At 41.0% G+C, this 18472-nt stretch overlaps 3 protein-coding genes across 3 annotated transcripts; 1 reads left to right on the forward strand and 2 right to left on the reverse strand.

Moving 5' to 3' along the window:
• Positions 1–7692: 7692 nt before the first annotated feature.
• On the reverse strand, positions 7693–11385 carry sec61b (SEC61 translocon subunit beta). The gene is made up of 4 exons (XM_083918314.1): positions 11257–11385; positions 10396–10493; positions 9040–9144; positions 7693–8215 (listed from the first exon to the last, which is right to left on the reverse strand). Exons 1-4 carry the CDS (start codon positions 11257–11259, stop codon positions 8128–8130), a joined length of 294 nt encoding a protein of 97 aa, XP_083774440.1. The 5' UTR covers positions 11260–11385; the 3' UTR covers positions 7693–8127.
• A 403-nt stretch (positions 11386–11788) lies between these two features.
• Positions 11789–16394, forward strand: alg2 (ALG2 alpha-1,3/1,6-mannosyltransferase). Its single transcript, XM_083919197.1, has 5 exons — positions 11789–11843; positions 12779–12950; positions 13071–13208; positions 13824–13991; positions 14877–16394. Exons 2-5 carry the CDS (start codon positions 12780–12782, stop codon positions 15615–15617), a joined length of 1218 nt encoding a protein of 405 aa, XP_083775323.1. The 5' UTR covers positions 11789–11843; position 12779; the 3' UTR covers positions 15618–16394.
• Positions 16395–16702: 308 nt separating this feature from the next.
• On the reverse strand, positions 16703–18472 carry LOC310950917 (phospholipase A and acyltransferase 2-like; the record flags this gene model as incomplete). Its single annotated transcript, XM_083918948.1, has 4 exons — positions 16703–16792; positions 16885–17186; positions 17310–17433; positions 18419–18472. The coding sequence occupies 4 exons, from the start codon at positions 18470–18472 to the stop codon at positions 16703–16705; spliced, it is 570 nt and encodes a 189-aa protein (XP_083775074.1).

The following is an 18472-nucleotide window of genomic DNA, read 5'->3' on the forward strand; positions in this document are numbered from 1 at the left end:
ATTTTCATGTAATGTAGGAGGTATTCGCTTTAGGAGCGCAGCACAGATGAGGGAGCCGAGAAAATGATAAATATGACTCAGAGATAAATGCTCTTGGCTCTATCTTTAAGAAAAACCTAAGAAGAAAGACTGTGTACGTCATTATCTGGACTATTTCTGTTAATAATGTGGGTTTATAATGTTTGACTCAATGAAAGCAAGTAACCCCAGCATTGTTTTAGGCTGTAATACAAAAGGAATGTAACACATATTGCAACTATTTACACAGAATTATGTGTGGAAATAAACTGAAAGCATGTTCAGAATATCTTTCAGACTACATCAATATATTTTAATGAGGAACATTATTATACAAGATCCAGGTGATCCCCAGATTCAGAGTACAATCCCCACCCCCTCTCTGTCACTGCTGTGGAGCGCTGCACAAGGAGTGGAAAATACAGTCACCTAAAAATACACTGCACATAAACAACACACTTACAAACACATGGGTACACACACACACTCTCACACGCACGCCAAGTGTCTTTAATATTATAAAGCACAAGGCTGACACCTGAGACACTCAGCTCATCGGTGTCACCCCCTCCCTCCCTCCTTAAATTAGTCCAGCCGTGGCCAGTGTGTCCCTCAGAGTCCAGTCTGATCCGCTCTGCTGCAGGCTGGCAGTTAGTAACGGGGGGTGCTGGGGGATACATGCTCATGACATCACAGCCCAGATGCCTGGGGCAGTCACACGGGGCATCACCAGGCCTGACGTGGCCACGCTGCTGATGTGTGCTAAAAGGTCACAACGTGGCCTCCATCGTGGGATTCCTCCTTATCATAACACACAAACATACACATGTGGCACATAAGTGTACACAAACTCACTCAGGTTTTATGTTTACAGTGTATTCTGCCTTTTAAGCAACTTGATGTATTTTGTTTTTATATTAAAGGGCCCATATCATGCTCATTTTCAGGTCTATACTTGTGTTTTGGGTTTCTAATAGAGCATGTTTACATGCTTTAATGACGTATTATTTTTATATTTTTCTCATATGGTCTGAATATATCTGTATTCACTCTCTCTGAAACACACACACACACACACATTTGCTGTCTTCTCATCAAAAAAGAGTGTTTGGTTTCCTGTCTCTGGCCTTTTTCTTTCTAGTTCTCATTTTTGTCTTAAGTTGAGCCCCCACATTATTCCATTCTTTTTATTTCTTTGCATCACCATATATCTGTTAAATGTCTTTTGGTTGTCTTCCTCCATCAACTGTCTCCACTTGTTTCCATCTTCCTGTACTTATTCATCTCTCTCACCAGTGCCTCTTCTTCTCTTTGTTTTTCCTCTTGCTTGTGCTCAACCTCTATTTCTGTCAACTCTCTGTATATTTGTTTTCTTTCCTTTGTGCTTTCAACCTCAACCTTTGGAGCCATATCCTTCTTCAAGATCTTAATTTCCATTTCTATTTAAGTTGTCTATTGACTATTTTTAAACAGCTTTTCGTCTCATTTGTCAGTTCTTTGTTGATGCATTTCTTTATTTCTCTTTTCACTCTTCATGTATTTAGTGCTCTCTTCTCATGTGTCTTATTTGAACATAGTACACCATATCTCATGCATTTGCTGAGAAATATTTAACATTTGTATTCATTGCTTGACATGTTTAAATTGATTTGTATACAAAAAAAACAACAATTAAATGTGGACTTCCAAATAAGGCTTTTAATATTACCATCCATCCATCGATCTTCAACCGCTTGTCCCTATCTGGGTCGCAGGGGACTGGAGCCGATCCCAGCTGACATTGGGCGTGAGGCGGGGTACACCCTGGACAGGACGCACATAGAGACAAACAAAGACAGACAACCAGTCACACTCACATTCACACCTACGGGCAATTTAGAGTCATCAATTAACCTAACACCTGCACGTTTTCGGACTATGGGAGGAAGCCCACACAGGGAGAACAAACTCCACACAGAAGGGCCCCAGCCTGGATTCGAACTCACATCCCTCTTGCTGTGAGGTGACAGTGCTAACCACCACATCACCGTGCCTTTAATATTACCATGTTTATTTTATTTTATTTTATTTTAATATTAGCATAACGACAAACCAAAAGATCATCAACTCATCGAAATGTCCTTTTTAAAGAATTGTTGTCTGTTTTATCGACTCTAATTGAAAGACTGAGAGTAGCAAGCACTGTGCAAACTATTTCCCAGCTCGTCTCGCTCACTGAATGTATAGTGCTGGGACAAAGCCTGACACCTGGATCGTTGTCCAAGATGATTGGGATTTTGTTTTAAAGAAATAAAAAAAAAAGCCAGAGCGTATCTCTGAATGATAAACTGATGTTGCCAGACTATACTCCTGCACTGACAGTGCTGTGGAGATAGCTCGCCACTAACTGCCTGTCTGCTGTTTGGTGCTGAGCAGGTAGTGTACAGTGGGGTTTTGAGAGCTTTTTCTTGAAAACAGCTCTGCCACCTGCTGCTGAAAACAAGTGAATCAAACAAGTTGATTTCAGGTGAAAAATCTCTGTGCAGCAACCCCTGCTGCTGTGTGTTTGGTTGGGAAAGGAACATACCACCTCTAAATACTTGATCTGAGATCTGAGAACTTGATCTTTGACACTGATGAGCCATATATCCATTAATGGAGCAAACTGTGCTAAAGTACTGTAGATAAAACAAACTACAAAGATGGTTTAAAGACTCTCTGTGTAACGTTCATAAAACCCTTGTTATAAGCGACACCGGTGGCCGTTAGTGAACTGCAGTCAGCATCTTGTTGCCAGGACACTCGGTGTTGGTGAAGATCTTAATTTTTAAGCTGCGCAACACCATGTTTGCCTGTTGCCTAAAAAACAATTTATCCATGTAAAATGTTCTCCACAGTACCTTTGGATAATATTACCAAAGACACAAATAGTTCTGTCTCTGTCACCTCAACCAACAATTACAACTCTACTGGAATGCAACATGGACAGATGCAACAGAATTTAATAGAAATATAAGCATTTATTAGGACTTCTATTTCCTCTAATAGTTCCACCATTTTGCAGGGTGAATGGTCTTTCATGTATAAAGCACGGAGTGAGTGTGTGTCACATAGAGAGGATAAGAGAGTGAGAGATGAGGTAGTGATAGATGCAGACTCAGCTTTGGCTCCGACACTGACTCTAATTTCTCACTGAAGGAGAATCCAGAAATATCAGGAAGCCTCCAGCTGGCACCCACACACTCACCCACAAATTCTCTCTCTGTGGCCCAGCTCCCTCTGACCCACCTGACCCACATACAGTTCATATGACAGTGACCATGTGGTCTGGGTGCAGAACCTGGTGTGAGATTATTTTACAGTGAACAAGCTCTCACCTCTCAGCAGACCTGCTGCTAATGATCGTTTGCCACAGAGTGCTGAACCGATTGACTGCTGTTCTACTGACTAATCACTTCTGGTCTTATTATAACGGCGACCGGGCCTAAGTAAATGTATTTATTTACTCTACTTTGGTAGCTTTTTGAGTTACTATTATAAATATATTAATAACGCACGCTTATTTATAAAAAAGGATACAAAAAATTAAATTCCCAATAAAATCAATAATAAATGTTACATAAATACAGAAAATGCACAATGTAACCAGCCATTTTGCACTAAAAGGAAGAAAACTATTAGTTGTTGAAAAACGTACAACTGTTTTATGCCTTTTACACTTCACACAAGTAAAAGCACAGTAAAAGTAATCATTGAGCACTTTTTATTTCACTCAACTACATTTTTCTGACAGCTGGGGTCACTTTGCTCTTGCACTTAACAATTGTCCAACCAAAACATATAATAAGCTGATACAAATATGATGTATTCCACTGTGGACCGATAAGCATATAAAAATGATCCGTTTTTGCACATGAAAAAGACCAATCCCTAGAATAATGACCATTACTTATGGTCATTATTTTTTTATGTTCTAATGGGACTTTTACTTATACTTTTTCCAACGCTGCCAATACTTTACACTACAACATATATTGTAAATAGATCAAGCTGAGGGGCCTGTGTACAGCACCATTTCTAAACAATTTCTCAGTGTAGATCCTGTCCCCAGGTGTCCTTGCATCCCATATACCAGCCCTCAGTTTTTGGGACATCCCTCAGGATTCACTTGGTCATTGAGTGTGGATCGATTCCATCCGTCTGCCGATTCATTCCACGCTTTACCAACCATGTGATCTGTTCAAAAATACACACACATACCTGACATACGTGTGTGCTTGACTGGACACTCATCTAAAGAAGGAATATTCTGCGCAGACTTTGAAAAGAAAGAAGAGTTTCAAATCATAAGCCCCCTGCTGAACCTGATATCCTGATAGCTGCGTTCACCTGCGGGGTGGAACATCTCCGGGCATAAACAAGTGTATGATGGTCGAATGAGAGACATAGTCATAGAGCGAGAAAGAAAGAGACACACCAGTGTTTACACAGTTCTCACTTATTTGTACTTTTTTTTTTAAACCGCGTGTCCACACACTTGTATTTCTATCTTGTTATCATTATATCTATATCTATCTATCTCTCTATCTACCTATCTATCTATATATATAGGCCTAATAATTTTTTTAAGAAATCACAAAATATACTGATTATATTTTTAAGAGAGAGAGAGAGAGAGAGAGAGAGAGAGAGAGAGAGAGAGAGAGAGAGAGAGAGAGAGAGACTTCCTCAATGCTTAACCACAGCAGCATGTTCTTTATATGTAGAACTGAAAATACATGTGACCTATTTACAGGTCTGTGTGTGCGTGTGTGCATGTGTGCGTGTGTGCGTGTGTGCGTGTGTGCGTGCTCACCTCTATGTAAGGGACCATCCCTTGTACTGTGTGGTTTCTTCACAGGATATGGGTTAGTTTCTGGTGAAAAAGACACAGAGGAAGTGCATTGAAGAAAGCTTCTTTTCTTGCTCTCTCTTCTCTCTCTTCTTCCCATCTCTCACTCCTCTCTTTCTTTCCACGAGACAAATGTCACCTCACATGTGGATGTTAAGGATGATATATGTAGAACAGACAATAAAGGCTTCACTTGTCTGGTAACTTAACATTCACGTTAAATAAATCTCTTGCTGAATAATGTTTATTGAGTGATTGCTAAAGAATGAAAGTTCCCATAGTATTCTCATTTTCAGGTTCATACTTGTATTTTGGGTTTTCACTTGAACATGTTCAATGTTTAATGTTCAAAACACACATAATATTGTCTTGTGGTAATGCTATATATATATATATATATATATATATATATATATATATAACAAAGGCATTAAAACTTTTTACAATATGGGACCTTTAAAGAAAAACACACCTATTGTAGTGAGTCACATACCTGAGAGTTGCATGCTTACTGTGACTTAAAGATTGATATTGACTTCTAAAAATCAATGTTTTGGCAAACCACCTTCTTTAGGATAAAATCCTACAGTCACCTCACTAATATTTATACTAACTAGGACGGGTGAATTAAATATAAAGCAACAAAAACATTTCCACATAACATTCCAACACGCACAAGCCAACTGGAGAAACAGCAAAGTGAAAAATCAAAATTGAAAAACATTTTAGAGCATTATTGATGTGTCTGTCTGTCCGAAAACACAAAGGCTGAAGACTCTGGTCCCAGCGATAAGGAAACAAAGAAATCTCACCTCATTTCTACCCTTTGATGAAACACTGAGCTGACTTGTTTAGACGGTGTCAGGAGGAGTTTGGAACTACAGGTTGCAGCAGTGCGGAGTGCTCCACGGGCAGCCTGGGCCTCTGTGACTCCTGAACAGAGGGACAGCTACGCCACGGCTCCTTCATATTTAATTGTTACGTTGAATTATTCTGGCTCACTGCCGTGTTGTGCCACCATGAATTGGGCCGCAGAGTTTGTGAGTGTATCTCAGTGTGTGTGTGTGTGCGTGTGCATAGGACAAGGACGACAGGGAGAGTGATGTGGCAGTTGTGCCTGAGTTTACCACGAACACTGGAAGCCTGTGGGAAAGCAGAGCCATAGCAACAGAATGAATTAATGAACAGGATCTGAATGCTACGTTTAACACAAGGTGCAAGCTCTCTCTCTCTCACACACACTCACTCACACACACACACGCACACACACACACACACACACACACACACACACACACACACACACACACACACACACACACACACACACACACACACACACACACACACACACACACACACACACACACACACACACACACACACACACACACACGCCAGCTGGTGGTTTCATATTCGACACAGGTAACCTGGTGATGCAGGTTGGGCCAGAACTACTTCTACTTCTACTACTACAAAACACCCAGCCATATATACTGATCATCATGTCATCATACATTTTTGCACAGTGTTTCACTTAATGAGGACAAATTGAATTGAAGCTGTTCTCTTCATTTACTTTTGTTCCACTCGACTCATTTCTAGTGATTTTCATCTAAAAAGAATTTACTCAACATCACATTGAGGCATTTGAGTATCAAACAGATGGCGTGTTGCTATACAGACATGTTACATTGCATTATGATATGATTAGACATAACATGTGTTCATGCACTCCCTCAGTGAGGACAGTTATATCTTTATATTTAGTGACCCAGTGATAGTCAGAAAATAGTCTGCAGCGCCCCCCTCAGGAAAAGACAGAAAAACACCTGGGGAAGAAGAAGAAAAGCCTAAATGCACATTTAGGTCAGTTAGGTTAGAGAGCGTTCTTTTGATTGTGATTGTTGCCTCAAAAAAATTGCAATAAGTTTTTAGAGAATGGTTTTATGCAGGTATATACTTTCCCTAAAATTGTACCTTCTCCTACAATAAACCAGATTCAAATGGACAACTAGTATGTAACATTCAGCATTTAAGTCATCATAAGCCATACAACTCCTAATATCCTGCATGTTGAATGTTTTCAGGTATAACGACACTGAAAACTTTACTTGCCACTTTTCAAAAGGTAATGTTTCCTGTCTGCAGTTATTGATATGGACAGTAAAATGCTTCAGTACTGGTGGGGAGGACAAACCCTGGGGGCAGCCCATGTTTAAACCTCCAGAGAGGTATGCATACTGAAAAATTATTAACACTTTCATCCAGTCAAACCTCAGTTTAAAACGTATGTATAGACAAGTCAAGGCTTTACTGGCTCATGCAGATAAGATGCTTTCATGTATACGTGCTGTGTAATCTCATTGAGCTATAGGATGACATTTGTTTAAGGCCATTACGGTTAATTATACGACTATATGCGGTTTTAAGGACCATTTAATATTGAACATATTAAAACAAATTGTGATTATAGTGAGTTATGGCCAAAGCCTCAGTCAAATACAGTAAGTTGCAAGTCACTGGAATTTTCGTCAATCAAGCATGGTGAACTGTCAATCACACTAAATTACTTTAACAGTTGTGGTTCTGAAAGTATTTTTTGTTGAAACAAATGTCTGTAAATGCCTTCTGGCAAATGTACAGCTTTCAACAGTCTGGTTACAGATAGTTCAAAGTGAGTATTATGTCACTGAAAATATGGTTGGGATCTGTTCTCGTATACAGACAACTTGATAGGTCTCAAATCAAAACAGGGTTATTATTTCAGAACACATTAAGGGTCAATTTCAACACACACACACTGATTTTTACTTTTTATTGTACAATATTACAATTACATTTGTACAAATTTTGTTAACAAAAAAATGCAATTCATGATACAGGAGGAAATGTTTGCTGGGGCCTGAAAACAACAATGTCCTTGAGCACCACACTGAACCTTGATGCAAAAGTGGCAGGAACATGGTGCTGCTGCTTTGACGGACAGCCGCATACACACAGACGTTACATCTGAGGTGGGCTAGCATAGCTTCCTCCAGTTCATCCCATCAGATCTTAAAAACACAGGTGGAGATCACAACATCGGTGCAGATGAAGCTCATGTACATCATATGTATGTCTGTATGCTGTAGTGCAGAAGGGAAGCAGGGGAGTAAGGTTGTTGTTCATTTGTTGTTTGGTCCAGGTCCGATGTGTTAAGAAGCCGAGGCGCAGGGTCAGAGGTCATCAGGCAGAGTTTAAGAGCGGGTGTACTTTCCCCAGATGTGGAGCATGAACACCGACGCGATGAAGAGAAGACTCATCACCAGCACTGGCACCGGGCCGCTGTCACAAGAAAGAAAAACTGATCAGCACTCACGCACAATCCCATCATTTGCTCTAAATGCGACCAGAGAGAGTCTTTGTGGAGTGGCTGATTTTATTGATGAGCTTAGGAAACAAGGAGGCACTCTCATCTCTGAAGGAGGGACTGAGTGTGGGGGTGGGGGGGTGAAGGACTGCATTGCTAAGGAGCAGCATTGCCATGCCAACCACCTCCTCAGCGGCCCCCTCCTCTCCCTGTCAGAAAGGCTGTAATTGAGTTGACCTTTCAGAGTGCATCCTTTAATGAAGCTTTGAGGCCGGTGTCTAACGCAGGAACAAACACGCACTCGATATACAGCACAGTATGGCGAGTCTGCCCTCCTTCGACTGCTGTAGAGACGCATTCAATAATCACCACAGCACCATCGATCAGCCGTGGCCAGCAATGGCCAGGAGGCAGGACGCCTTCTTTAATATCAGGGGTGAGGATGCAGCGGGATAGAAGTTTATGAGGTTGCGAGTTTTCCAAAAGTGTGCTTTCCCAACACGTGCGCGCGTGCGTGCGTGCATGTGTGTGTATGTGGGGTATAGAGACTTAAATCAAGCTGATCCAGTGCTCGGATATGATTTGTTTCAACACAGAGGCACGCCTGCCCAATTTCCTGCCATTTTCCCTGATTGAACATGTAGAACGCTAATGTAATGAATGAATGAATGAATGAAAGTGGCGGAAATCCTGAAAATTAGTACGTGTTTGTGAGCCAAGTAAGAAATGTCAGAGGTTTCATTTTTTTTGCGAGTGTGTATGTACATTCCTTTGTTCTGCTTTTATAAACTGCACTTACACTTTGAGGCCTGGCGAGTCTTCTGTGTAGAAGCGCCACATGCCACCGGTGCCTGCCGATCCTGTGGTCCTGCCACCGCTGCGTGTGCCGCTGCTGGTAGCTTTCCTGTAAAAATAGACACACACACACCCCCAGTCAAAACTATATCGACACTACCAAGTGTTTGAGCGTCATATCTCATTATTAAGGGCTTCACATGACAAATGTGTAATCTGATTTTAAACTGTTAAAATGCCTAAATGTTTCTACTAAAGAACTATTTTAATGTTATAAAAAGGACTCTTTAGGAAAAGAAGATTATTAGGACAAACTGACACGTTATTTTGTTCTTGAAACCAAACATTTCATTAAAAAAAGTTTTTAAAAATCTGTCCATTTATACACTGTAATCGTATGTAACTAACTACAATAGCTGCTGATGAAAGAGCAGAATGATTCATGGCTGATTCACTCATGTGATGAGATTAAACGGAGGTTAATGAGGTAATGACGAGGGTGATAGTAATGGGTAATAATGAGAGAGGTAACAGCGAGCCTCTGATTACACACTGATTAAGCCAACAGCACAACATCTATCTGCTGCTCTAATCTACACAGGGCATGCAAAATGAAGAGAAGGTCTATCTGAAAATCATCAATCACCCTTTACAGTATGCTGACATGAGCAGGCGGGGTCAATGCTGGGGGTATTTCGCAAATAATTATAGAGAATGTGTGCAGGCCGGGATGACCACATAACTTATCTCTCATGTTTAATGTGAAGTGGTTTTCAATGTCTACTTTTTCCACAGTTAGTGGTGGCCAACATGCTGATGTGTGACAGATCACATTTTACTGGAGGGTTGAACTTCAAAAGATATTCCCTCGTGGGGTTTTGATGATAGTGATCAAGAGCTGCCCAACAGGGCTGACTAAAATTTCCAATAGGTTTTAAATGGGTTGAAATCTGGGGAACGGGACGACCATTGCAAAGGATTCACAATATTTTTATACTCCAACTATTCAGGGAGCCTTTGAGCATTACACCAAAGAGTCTTCATTACCTCCATCAAGGAGTTTATGTTTTTAGCTCTATTTTTTTGTTTGTCAACAGGATTATGGAAAAACACACTACATAACCATTGTGATATAGGGCTTATCGGGGTCTGTGCTCTCCAAGTTCTAGTTCTTTGTTACTGCACCTATTTATTCAGGTCTGTAGCACATCTCTATGCAACCTTCTGTCTACTGGACAAAGAGTAGAGGTAAATGTTTGGTAGAGTGTGTGTGTGTGTGTGTGTGTGTGTGTGTGTGTGTGTGTGTGTGTGTGTGTGTGTGTGTGTGTGTGTGTGTGTGTGTGTGTGTGTGTGTGTGTACCTCTGTCTGACTGTGGAGCCGGCTGCACGGGGAGCCACTGTCTTACTGGGGGAACGGCTAGACGCCCCAACATTGGTTGCACTTGCTGCTGGTCCAGGCTGAAGGAAAAAAATAAATAAAATAAACATGAACCGATTATACCCTCTGTCTAATATCTGCCCCTCACACTAGGCGTCTTCAACGTGTTTTAAGCCAAAGGACCCCTTAGCTGAAAGAGAGATGAAGCAGGGACCCACTACTACAAATATATTATTAAATTGAGTTGCATATTAAACTGGACCTAAAAGCTAGTGTGGCCTAAAGCCTATACACACAGCTTTGTAATGGCACATACAATAATATATTACAATGATCATTAATAACATTCTTATATTTAAACATCATATGCTAATGTTAAACATACATTTGCAAGGCACACTGAATCCTTAAAATCTAGTGTATCTGTGCATGTCACTCATACACTTACACAAACACACTTACAGCTAAAACTAACCTAACGACATATATATTTAATAATTATGCTTGAATAGCTGTACAGTGTGTTTATGACACTGATGGCAACAGGCCTACTAGACAAACTGTCCACACTGTTCATTCATTGCTTTCAACTTCTAGTGATAACATGCAGAGTCTCAACTTATTGTGTTCACTTATATGACATAATTTATTAATATCTACTGCTGGGCCAACTTTAAATGTGTATTTTGGGACTGTTTGAGTTGTTTAAAAGGAGCCACGTCCACAAATGACGAGCTAGCAAGCTTGCTAACGGATATAGCCCATCGTCGGTTCGGGTGTAACGTTAAATTAGTACAGCAGAGTTAAAGCTTCAGCAGTTTCAGATGGAGCTGATGATCTTACCATTTTGTTTTTTTATTTGTCCGATGCGAAGTGAAACCCTGAACCCCTCTTCAAGCTGATGTCCACGTCAGATGAGCAGCAGAAGTGTGTGAATTGGTCAGGACTTGAGAAGAGATCCCCACAAAGCTGACGCTTGTCTAAAAAGGACACGACTGCAACACACGAAGACCAGCACAGGAGACCGAGTAGAAGCCTGACCGGCTGATCGCATCGACCACAAAAATAACAAATCAAACGTTATTTTAAAAGCTTGTTTTTTATGAATATCAAATCTAACATATTGTCACATCTCAGCTGTATTTTAGTACTTTGAATGTATGTGTATATTTGTGCTTTATTTTAGAGGCATATATTTTATCCGCTTGAATTCTGAAGGAGACGTGTCTCACAGGAAATGCGTCCTTTACATTGAGAGGAAACAGGCGCCATTGTGGCTCAAACACGACAGCGCGGTTAGGTTGGTCAGAATGGATGATATGAGCCAACATGGCGTCCAAACGGTAGAGTTTCATGACAGCTCCTGTTGCTGCTACGATCATCTAATCGCAGGTTTCCAAACTCGGACAAGGTAGTCAAGAGATCCAAAGGTAAACATCACTGTATTGTAGTTATTTATATGGAGATATAGCGTTAACCGCATTCAGTTATAAAGACGACTGCCCAGCAAGTTAGCGTTAGCTTTTCTTAAACGGGTTATAATTGCATTAGCTTCAGGCTAACAACTCATCACTATAGCACGAGAAAACTTCCTTTCAAGCAAACAATTAACGACATTTACAGCAGAAGCGTCATCTTCTGCAGCAGTAGTAGTACAGCTATTTTTGCTACAATTCATATCATTTTGTTGACTATAATTATCATTATTCATATTTATTTTACCTTAACTCCCATTATTATTACTATCAATATCATTCTAGTATATTAACGCCATAACTTGTTAGTCATATTCACATTACTATGGATATTACTACAGTTAGTGTGTGTGTGTGTGTGTGTGTGTGTGTGTGTGTGTGTGTGTGTGTGTGTGTGTGTGTGTGTGTGTGTGTGTGTGTGTGTGTGTGTGTGTGTGTGTGTGTGTGTGTGTGTGTATGTCTGTCTGTCTGTCTGTGAACGTGTCTATCTTTGCATCTGTGTGTGTCTCTCACCCCCAACGGGTCACGACAGATGGCCGTCCTCCATAGAGTTTGGTCGGTTTGACAGTAAAAGGAAGGTTTTCGTCGCAACTTTGTCCACAACATTGCTGGATAAATACTATTTATATAGATATTGTAAATTATATTAAAGATAGTGCAACTTGCTCTTGTTCATGGTGGGTTGTTGGGTCTCTGTAAATCATAAATAAATCAGAGTGTGGTCTAGACCTACTCTTTATGGAAAGTCTCTTGAGATAACTTTTGTTATGATTAAATTGAAATGTGATATGTAATGTGTTTAATTTCAACCCTGTCTGCAAACCACCATTATCTTGTTGGGAAATATATTCCAGATTTAAATTTAACTTTATTCATTCTTGTGTGTGCAGGATGGTGCGGGTGGTGTTCCTCCACCCAGACCTTGGCATTGGTGGAGCAGAGCGACTGGTGGTCGATGCTGCCGTCGCTCTGAAGTCTCAGGGATGTAGCGTTCAGATATGGACGGCCCATCATGACCCAACACACTGCTTCTCTGAGACCCTTGACCCAGAACTGCCTGTGGTAGGTTAACACACACACCTTCCCACGTAATACAACACACACACACACACACACACACACACACACACACACACACACACACACACACTGATTTCATTGAGTCTATTACTCTTCTAATAGGTATGTGTGGGTGACTGGCTACCCACCAGCGTGTTCGGTTACCTGCATGCCCTGTGTGCCTACTTGAGGATGATCTACGTGGCCTTCTACCTGGTCTTCCTCAGCGGTCTGGAGTATGATGTCATCTTCTGTGATCAGGTGAGTCATGTCATACAGGAACTACTTATTTGTTTGGTTGTTACTCATTTCAGTTCCTCTGAGCCCTCTGTATCTTGTAACTGTCTCTGTTTCTGAGAGAATAGCTCCCATTGTTAACAGTGGCCCATCTCCGTTTTTGTGTCACACCCTTTGACTATATCTCAAAGTTGACCCTCCCTTGCTTATTTATATACTGTTTTGTCTTTCACATAAATACGCACAGGTATCACCTTTCTTTCACGCATATTTATAGTCTTTTAGACTTATAGTGTGACAGCAGAAAAGAAAGTCTCTCTGCTTAGATGAACAAAACTGCAACCAAAACATGCCATGCAAAGTTCACGTAGAGCCTCTACAGTACTTGTCTTAGGCTGTGTTTAGAGGTTAAATACATTGTTTAGTACTAACACAGTATATGATTATATTATATTTACTGAATTATTAGCTATGTTATGTGTTTTTATATTCAGTATTGATTTATACATTCTCTACTTTTTAGTGTTTTATTTATTTATTTTTCCTGCCACCATATTTGCTTCTGATTAGCCAGAAAGACGAAACATTTTTTAGGGAACACGTGCATTTTTTGTTTATACCCCTTTACTTCTACCCCAGGTGTCAGTGTGTATCCCGGTGCTGCGACTGTCGCGTCGCAGGAAGAAGGTTCTTTTTTACTGTCACTTCCCAGACCAGCTGCTGACCCAGAGGAAGTCGATCCTGAAGAAGCTTTATCGCGCTCCCATCGACTGGCTTGAAGAACGCACCACTGGCATGGCTGATATGGTACGTAACGGCTGAGGGTTGAAGGCCGTATCATTATACAGGTTGTGATCGTCTCGTTGCAAGGCAGGATTGTGTCACCGTTAAGTTTTATTTTATCCAGATGGAAAAGCTAATTTTGGTGGTTAAAAAAATACCAGACATGTATAAGATCAAGTTTAATAATAAAATAATAATAATGAAAAAAATAGTTGTATTAGATTTTCAGTGTTTTAAGAGTAATAAATGCAATAAAAATGTGTTTTTATGCATAGAGTTAAGAATGGTCAGAGACATTCTGAAGCCATTGTTAAAACTAATAGTATAATATGATTTTTCTCAATTTTATTTCAATCCTTGTTTTTGCATCTTGACGATTGATTACGGTAGTTACGCGTTACAAAATAAAATATTAGGAATTTAAGTTGATTCTGATGCACAAAGTGGGTTTATTGCACTGGATAGAAAATCTTACGTATAGACATTTAATCAACTACATGAATACTGGAATTTCCAGTGATGTCACAGGTAAAAGCTGCCTTCAAAAAAAGGTGAAAAATAATAGTTCAGTGGTTGAAGTTTGGAAAACAATTGAGTTTTCCCGAATGAATTTGGCTCTTGATAACTGCTAAAACTAAAATGCAATCGAATACATCAAAATACAAGTTATATTATTTTAATCAGCTTAAATAAACCAAAGCAACTATTTCAAATGTGTTACAGCCTGATCTCTGCAGGCAAGCTGTTGTAAAGCTCAGGGCCCTGATAGAAAATAAAATGACATTTTGATTGTAGTCTAGACATTAGGATAATCAAAGACTGTAGGCTGTCATCCATCTTATAGAGAATATCCATGCCTGTGCTATATGTGAGATCCTTATGAACTAATCTCTCTGCACTTCCTCTTAGATTCTGGTAAACAGCCAGTTCACTGCAGGCATCTTCAGTGAAACCTTTCTTGGTTTAAGAGGAGTCCAGACAGATGTCCTCTATCCCTCCCTCAACACATGTACCTTTGACCAGCAGTCCAGTGAAGCACAAGGCCTGGAAGGGCTGCTCCCTGAGGGAACCTCCTGCCTGTTTCTCTCTCTGAACCGATATGAGAGAAAGAAGAATCTGGGGCTGGCTCTGGAGGCTCTTGCAGCCCTTAGGAGCAACCTTGCTCTAGACCAGAGAGCTGGTATTCACCTGGTGGTGGCGGGGGGCTACGATGACCGAGTTACGGAGAACGTTCAACATTACACTGAACTGAAAGAGCTAGCAGCGCAGCTCCACTTGGAGGACTGTGTCACTTTCCTGCGCTCCCCCTCTGATTCACTGAAGGTGGCACTGCTACGGGGTAGCACAGCCGTGCTGTACACCCCGAGCAGAGAGCATTTTGGGATAGTTCCTGTAGAGGCCATGTACTGCTGCTGCCCTGTTATCGCGGTGAACTCCGGGGGCCCCCTGGAGAGCGTGGCAGACGGGGAGACAGGCTTTCTGTGCGAGCCCACGGCAGAGGCCTTCTCTAAGGCCATGGAGAGGCTGGTGAGGGAGCCGCAGCTCCCCAGGGACATGGGCCAAGCTGGGAGGAGGAGGGTACAAGATAAATTCTCTCTTCAGGCCTTCTCAGACCAGCTGTATGGGTACATTGTCAGGCTGAGCCAATGATGTGCAAATCTCGGAGGAGAGATGGGACACCGGAAAAATGATACTCGACTGAACTGTGAATTGTCTGTGGACGACTGGGGTCTGCAGTGGGGTGAAGTGGAAGTCTTCTGAAACATAATATATGTGTAAATGTGCAGGGAGGGGGTATTATGAGGACTCAGAGGACAATCAATCAGCATTCCCCTCGAGGGGTTGCTGAGAGGAAAAAAAGGACGGAATCTCTTTACCAATTAAGAAAAGAGTAACGAGTTTACCTTCCTATCTCTGGGAAAAAAAACACACCTGCGTGTGTGTGTGCGAGTGCGTTTGTGTGTGTGCGTGTGTGTGTCATTGTACAACCAAGAGCCTAGCAAGCGAGCGTACCAAAAGGATTGATAGTTAGAGTGAAATGTTTTGCACTGTGTATTTTTTTTCTTGCTTTGCCACCATAGTTTGTCTTTGTGTGTTTTGGGGATGAAGAAGAAGAATGTAGTTACCAGCGTGCGCCATCAGGCAATACACAGTCGCAGATCGATAAACGGGATGCTTTCCACTACTTCCTGTCCGCGCAGGGCTTTGTTCCCCTCCTCGCATTCAGACGCTAACGTTGGCCTGTTAATGACTGTTGCTGCTGCGTGGAGGTTATTAGCAGATGATAGAGAGTGTTTGCCTTTATTAGAGGTCTGGTTGATGGGCAGTGTGGCTTTGTCTGGGTCATTATCAACAAGGAGAATAGCAGAAGGTCATTGTGTCTGCGAGCTGGCCTCCTCAGCCCTCCTACTGTATAGAAATGCTCTTATTGACATTCCTGAAGTCTTAATAAACAAGAGGACACATACTTTCCTGACTATATGGGATTTTTTTTGTTGGCAAGTTTTTTTTCTTTTGGCCTTTAATAGACTTTCTAAAGGATTTTGCGGGTGAGCGTGGATGCACAGAAACATTGTTGTTTGTTGTGTCATCCCTTTTTTCTTTTCATTGAACACATTTGAGTGTGCCTTGAGTTGTGAAATCAAACATTCTCAGAGAATGTAGCAGCAAAGGAGTTTTATTTTTGCTCATTAAAAGTCAGTGCGACAGAAATACATGAGGTGCCGCAGAAGATCTTAAGTTTCTGTCTCCATGCGTTGCTGTATTATCATTTGCAGAGTCTGAGTCGTATCCATGTGAGCATCATTCTTTGTCTTAAAAGGAATCTAAAAAAAAAAGAAGTAAATAAATAATTTAAGGTTAAATTGTAGGCTGATTGGCTACAGAGCTAATACCAAGCAATCCCCTTCACACCAACCTGGTTGCTCACTGCATTGCCGTATCGAACAAATGTGGCAAAATGCTCACTGTTGAAGTTCATCAGGTCGTATTTGAACTCCTGGTGCAGAAACGTCTCACAGCAATTCATCATCATCTCCTGTGGGGATGGAACCAGGTTGTGCTTGCTGTTGTTGACTCTGATTCGAGTTCCTGGAGGCACTTTGATCTCCGTGATGAGCTGTGTGCAGATTCTGGTCTTCCTAAGGACACGGTCACCTTTTGATTTTGGGACCATCTGTTGAAGGAAGCTGCGGCAGGCTCTCTGTGTCATATTCTCATCTAACAGTTACAGGGAAATAGGGTAAGAAAGTGCATAACGCAAATTTAATTGAAATAAATTCTGATACGTTTTAGTTTTCTTAGTAACACTTTTTAAGTTCCACACATGCAGCAGTTTCTTACCTCCCACTCCAAAATGGATAACACGGCCTTCTCCAACATAAACACCCCAAAGAGACAATCCTGACCATGGGTGCACAAACTCAATCAGGTCTCCGATCTCTGCTGTGGACACACTCGGATCAATCTAAAGGAAAAAAAAAGAGCAAAGTCAGAGCAGTCGCAGTATTCAACATACGATGCACGAACATTAAATGAGGAAGAAGTTGATATTTCTGATGTAAATCTGGGATATTTGAAGACATTGGATCTGCATTTGACTTGATTTGGAGATTAAAAGTGAGACAATATTTATAAAAGTCGAGCTGCCACAGTAATGAAGATCTTGAAATAAGTCGTACTTTCTGTATGGTGTAGAATCATACATAACTACAGATACAGTTAGAGCTATCAGATTTGTCATAGTTCTAGTCACCAACATACTTTAACTCTTCATACCATCTCTAAAACTGGTCAACAAACACACACATATCAGACAGGATGCATAGATTGATTACTGAACGGGCTTTCCAGGCACAGGCCCAGGGGCCTGAAGGTCAGTGGCCCTGACTTATAAAATGTTGCTGAATATAAAACACAAAATGATCACAAAGAGATGCTAAATGACTGTAGGGATGCAAATCGACCCTGAAGACATGCTAAATGACTGAAAATAGACACATAACCACCACATTGAGACAAAAAATTCAGACAAAGACCGGAAAAATGATTAAAAGTAGATGAAAAATGATCACAGAGAGAAACAAAACGATGTCATAGAAACCATAAAATGTCTAAAAAATATATGCAAAACAACCACAAAAAGATGCAAAATTACTTGGACACAAAACAACTAAAATTGGACATACAATGACCACAAAGAGAACCAAAAAGACCACATGGAAAACCACCTAAAAATAATTGCACAGTGACCACAAAGAGACTCAAAATGACTACTAAACAACTTAAAGTCGACTCTATGACTTTGGGTGTCTTGTTCCTACGTAGACAGAGTGGGGGGCCTCTTACATGTCTGTGTCCAGGGGCCCATTGTCCCATAATCCGTCCATGACAGAACTGTAGGTAGTGCTGGATCAAGTTAAAAACTTGTGGATATATTTAATAATTCTCACCTGTCGCCATGTCATTTGGGAAAAAAGGCTGTTCCAGTTTCCCAAAAGGTCCAT

The sequence above is a fragment of the Echiichthys vipera genome, assembly GCF_963691815.1.
Source record: "Echiichthys vipera genome assembly, chromosome: 8".
NCBI classification, from domain to species: domain Eukaryota; kingdom Metazoa; phylum Chordata; class Actinopteri; order Perciformes; family Trachinidae; genus Echiichthys; species Echiichthys vipera.